We start from the raw sequence: 5,944 nt of genomic DNA on the forward strand, positions 1-5,944 counted from the left end.
GAGCTCTGTAGGATTCAAAAACAGGGTGGGACTTTATACAGAAAACAAGATCGAGAGTTAAAACAGCCAGGGTTAAAACCAAAGAATTCTGATAAAACTCCTTCTGCTTCACTGCGCAATTTGGCTTCTAAAACAAATTACAGTATTTACTCAAATCCAAAGAGGTGTATTCCCCAATCAACATGCGGAAAAAACACTCATCTTAGATTTGAGTACCAGCTCCGGGCTGAAGCCTGAGCTGGTGCCTTCCCCAGGCCAGAATGGCTCATTTGGCAGGGGAGGGGGAACACAGTGGGGGAGACGCTATTTCACTATCAGGAGGCGCTACTTCACAGTCAGGGCGGCTAGGATCTGGAACCAACTTCCAAGAGACCCTACCCTGGGGGTCTTTAAAAGGAGGCTGGATGAACACCCTGCCAGGGCCCTTTGACCCCAGTACTCTTTCCTATCATGGCAGGGGGTCGGACTTGATGATCTGCTCAGGTGCCTGCTCCCCCCCCCGCCCCCCACCTCTCCTATTCCTTGCTCCCCTCCATGGGCAACTGGTACCTCCCGAGTCTTGGGGGGCATCAGTGAGGGAGTGGGGGAGGGCTTGCCAAGCATGCCGGCAGCACGGCGACGGCAGAAGCACCGGAACTTCTGCATGCAGCACAGCAGCGCTCTCCATACCCTGCTACCAGCCTGAGTGCTCGCTATCGGGGGGAGCACCAGCATGCCCCGCCCCTCCCCCCCCCATCACCTATGCGCCCCTCTCCTCACCTGTATACTTCTTATATGTTACAATAGGCCCCAGATTGCACAATATGATAATGACTTTCAAGCAGTAAGTAATTGAGTTTCTTTAACTCCTAGGAAGGACCCCAAGCATAAGTGGCTGACAGGCAGTAATGGCTTGTCCATGATGGATGAAGCTTTGTCTCCCTGGTAGAATGGTGAATTTACATCATACAAAACAAGCTGTAAAAATAACACCACTTGGCTAGTCAAACTGTTGGAGCAAATTAAGTAAAACACAACATCTTTAAGATTGACAGTCTCCATGTCTGAAAGGATGCACATACTCTCCTGGTCTTAATTAGAGGAGGAAAGATTATTGTTTTGGCAAACATGAACTTGGGGGGGGAGAGGCAGGGAAACGGGACATGAAGGCATATACATAATGTTGGCCCCACAAGAATCCAAGAGCTGACACTTGTGAGTAGCCAGATAAGTAACTGTAGCTAACTTGCCTCAAGAGCATGATCTTGTCTTGTTTCCCTGGGACAGAAGGGGAACTTTGCAGGAGGGTCTGACGGGAATCACAGGCAGAAACTGCTTTTTAACCTGTTGAATCTGGCTAGGGATTACATCCTTCAGTTTAAGGTGCAGGGTAAGAATAAGTTAGTCTGATATTTTCATTTGCTTAGTCTTATATTTCAGTCTGTATCTCAACATATAGTTACTTATTTTTTAGGACTGTTGTTTGTTTTTTTATAATAGATCCTTTTTTCTGTCTTTTTACCTGCTTATTGTCAGTGTTAACTGCAATTCCAGAGTATTTGACCATATGGGCTTGCCTATTCTATGGAAAACGAAATCCATCTTTTCTGAGTGCAATAACCAGACAAGGGTGTGATTCTTCTTGCTGGCAAAATTACTTCTGCTAAGAATTGGCAGAGTCTGGGTGAGACCAGTGAGGCTGAGTCACCATAAGCCAAAGAGCTGGCCCCTGACACATCTTAGCTGGTTTACAGTGGTCAAGCAGCAGAAGTCAGGGAGGGAGTTGGAGCTGACAGGTGCCCCTGAAAGTGTGAGAGCAACTTGAAAGTGATCTCAGAGGTGCACCTAGGCCACCACTGGGGTCCTATAATACAGAACCTGTTACAGATCTTATAGTAAGGATTCCAAAGGGGCAACATTTGTCAGGAGCAGAATACCACACTAGATTAACCACTGGCCCACCCCAGTACACCAGTACTTGTCTTCCCTGACTGAAAAATGTGGTCTAAATATCACATGATACTAAGTAAGCACAAAGACAGTAAGAGACTAAAATAAGGATACGCGTACTAAGATCACGTGGTTATACAACAAGGAACACACACAATTTGATGGTTCTCTTAAAAGTTATCTTTTCTCCCCTTGACTTCTCATAAGCCAGAGCTGAGGTTTAAAAGGATGAGATTCTGCCTGCCTCTTCCACTGCTCAGTCTTGAGGCAGTAGGAGATGATGGAGCCAAGAGCAGAAAGTTCTGGGAGCGTCTTAAGGGCAAAGAACCATGAAGAGAGATGCAATAAAATGCTAAAAATGTGCTTTAAAGAAAAACAAGAGACGATGCCATCATGAAGAGTGCATGAGGTCAAGAAAAAGGAAGTGAACAGCACCTAAGGCAGCAGAGTTCAAGGAAGATAGACAGTGAGGCCATATGCCTTAGTGTTATAGAATGTGAACAGAGAAGGATGAAGAGGTGAGCTTTGGAGAAAGATCACACCAGATCTTGGCACTGGAGGGAAAAGGGGGGTGGGTATTGGGAAATCACAAGCAGAGCTAAAGGAGGGCCACCTCCCCAGTTTTTACTTAACATTCCCCGTGCTTGGTCCTGATTTCTTTATAATTATCCCATACTATCCCACAACTTTTTCCTCAGGAATAGAGATATTAGATTAAGTGACATGACTACAGTCCCTTCCTTCCTGCACTACTTCCCTTGTAGTTAATAAACTGCACGTTACTTTTCTTTTAAAAAGTTTCTCTTTTCCAGTCAACAGTGATCACATTTCAGCAGTGCATTAGATTATTCAAACATATTGTTTACTTTTATTAAAGGGTAATACATGTACATTTTATGAAAATATTTAAACTAGACAGCAGAGGAAAAAATATTAAATTGAGTGTCTTAACTATTCATGCAATGCTTCAGTAAAATTTTTTTTGTAGATTTCTGCTCCAACAATCATCTGATAGGTCACATTGTGAGTACTTCACTTTGAGAAGGAGCTAAAAGGTAAATAAAAGGGGATACTTTTTTGTTTTTCAATTATTTAGAAAGAACACTCTACTGTTCCTCATATGTAGGCATCAAGTTTTAAGTCAGTGGAGAGGGAAAATAACAAGGGGTCCATAACAGATATTGATCTATGTTGTGGATCAAGCCAGTAGAGATCAATGTGAAGACTTGTTTTCTACAGCAAAAGAACTTATTCGCTGGACTGAGTGAGGAGAAAAAAAAAGCATTAAATGAACCCATGAACAGCTTGTGCCTCCGGCAGCTGGCGGGGTACGGTGGCGGCAGGAGCACAGCAGTGGCAGGAAAAGCCCGGCAGCGGTAAGCGGGGGAGCTCCTGCAGCCCCTGCCAGTGCTGTTGGCAGGAGGGTTGGGGGTGGAGGTGAGCGCCAACCAAGGACAGCAGCCAGCGCAGGGATTGCGGACTGCCTGCAGACCGGTGGCAGGGTGGCGAGCAGTGGTGCCTTTCTATAGGGGGTGCATCACCACTCTCAGGGGGTGCATGTGCACCTGTGTGCACCTCCTACGCGTCGCCCCTGAATGACCCCCCAAACTGGAATTTTTAGTCCTGTTGCTGCACCAAACTGGACATGGATGCATGATTGCTGATAAAAATTGTTCTAGCTTAAGCAAAAACACAAAGCTGCCACAAAACACTTGAAAAAGCCTATACATAACTGTATAATTCTGACCTTACTGTTGGCCCAGCGAAGACTATTAACTTGCCTGTGCCAATGGCATTTTCATTTGAACTAATATTTAAAAAGTATCTCACCTGAGGGAAGTTGGTAAGGATGTGATGGGGAATGCCCATCACATTATGGACATAGTCAAATGTTTCCGTTAATTTCTTTTTGTTTGCAGTTAAAATCTTGGGTATTTTAAAGGCGATATGTTGAATTTCATTAGGTCGAAAACCTAGTTCAATCCGACACACCTGGGGAGGAAAAAAAATAGTTTTATCTTCACAATGGAGGTAGAAAAATCTATTTGTAATTCTTATCAAAGTGTATGATTTAGATCCTTTAACAATAAGTAGCACAAGTAATTTATACTTTCCAATCCCTGGGCATCCAATTATCTGTATCTAAAGTAGGGTGTCTGCCCATTTTAGTCTATCAGCTCCTGGAGGGCAGAGACTAAGTTTCTTCATATTAGAGAACATGGCTGAACCCCAACAACACTCACCAAATAAGGATATAAACATTTGTTGCCCAGTATCAACAAACATTACTTCTGCATTTGAACGCCCCAGTGTAATCAAAGAGAGATTCTCATGGTCAAATTAATGTTTGATCTTGATACTTGTGTTATGTAGGGGAATTATTATTCCAATTTCACACACGAAGAAAGATGTCAAGAAACTTGCTGGAGAGGAAGTCTGCAGAAGAGCCAGGTATACATCCCAACTGATTTGAGTATCTCCAGCCCTGTTCTCAATTTTAATTGTCCTAATTATGTCCACCATCTCAGACTCCGTCTCCTTTCTATGCCTTTAACTCCATCCAAATTAGTGTTTTTTCACATAAAAGATGAAAATAAGAAACACAGGACATAGCATTTCTTCCAGTAATCCAGTTTGTGTGTCAGGTGATAAGAGGTGAATCAGATGTTGAGAGAAGTGGTCAGATTTGCTCACAGGAATGCAACCTTTTGCACAATATAACCACTTCTACTGTGATACAAACTCATGACTCCCAAGGTGACTGCAACACCCTTTGATCTGCACACATTTCCAGAATAGATTCCTTTGAGTCCTTGGCAGGTCAGAACCGATAAATTCCTAAATCAGATAAACAAAACATAATACCCTGCTGCCAAATGAACAAGCATCTGACCTGAACTTAACCTCTGGGTACACTGAAGGACAAGCATATCCATTTTGCAGCTAAAAATAATTAGTTCCTTGTAAATGCCACTGAAATCTGTAAGAAATGGATGACTTGCCAGGCAGGCACTGTAATACGCTGAATTCTTCCTCTGGCTGCATATTACACAGTGCTCTCGGAAAAATGCTTTTATATATATATGTGTGTGTGTGTGTGTGTAAAAAAAACAACCAACCCCCTCCCCATTCTTCCGCACCCCCACCAAAACCCAAGTACCACAACCCTCATTTTCCTGGTAGGGAAACAATTTTAAGGTCAACTTGTGGACCAGTTACCTTAATTCTGACTTAAACCTACTAATAAATGTACTATGGTTACAGCAGGTATTTTACATGTCTTATCCATTTAAATGTAGTTATACCTCAACCCTATAGCAGGCAAACATAAAATGACACTTCCTAACAGGATAAGAATCATGACACTTACAGTAAATAAAAATATCATGGCCACGTGAGACATGTCAATACAGAAATATGGTACCATACCATATTAGTCATTTTTTTTCAAGCCCCAGTAAATTGTATTAATACTGGAAAACAGCTAATGTACAGAACAGTCCTGCCTACCTAATTTCAGATAAGACATTTTAAAATTAAAGTTTTTATAAGGTTACAGATCTGAAGACTTCAGGCCTTTATTTATCCAAACAGATACAAGCACAACAGAGGCAGCGAAAGCTTTCAAACACTATCTAGTGCACACTATCTACGTGCTATCATAGCTCAACAAGTTTATTTGTAGGGAAGGATAGTTCTGCCTCAAAGCCTATTTAATTCATGTTTTGTATGTTTTGCAACACTGCAAAAAAGTGTCAAATGACAGCTGTTTTATAACAATGACAGTGGACTTGCAGTAACTGGAAAGACCACTATTTCTCTTCCATAGCTATCAGCTAATAGCTGTCTAGTAGGTAAGCAGTTTTTTGTCCCATACTGGATTTGAAGTTCTGATCTAGAAAGGAAAAATGTATCCTCTTAGCAATCCCTGAACCACCCAATCTTGAGAGTACTGTTGTCTACAAAGTATCACTAGATTTTTTTTAGTGACAATCTAATATGAACTTCTTTTTTC

General features: G+C 42.3%; 1 protein-coding gene across 1 annotated transcript in view; it reads right to left on the reverse strand.

Moving 5' to 3' along the window:
• Nucleotides 1–5,944, reverse strand: part of MTERF3 (mitochondrial transcription termination factor 3) — a 23,654-nt gene that overhangs the window by 2,492 nt on the left and 15,218 nt on the right. Inside the window, exon 6 of the mRNA XM_006037394.3 lies at nucleotides 3,760–3,921. Coding sequence (XP_006037456.1) covers nucleotides 3,760–3,921 — 162 coding nt within the window. The remainder of the gene's footprint in view (nucleotides 1–3,759; nucleotides 3,922–5,944) is intronic.

Source organism: Alligator sinensis, unplaced genomic scaffold, assembly GCF_000455745.1.
Source record: "Alligator sinensis unplaced genomic scaffold, ASM45574v1 scaffold230_1, whole genome shotgun sequence".
NCBI classification, from domain to species: Eukaryota; Metazoa; Chordata; order Crocodylia; family Alligatoridae; genus Alligator; species Alligator sinensis.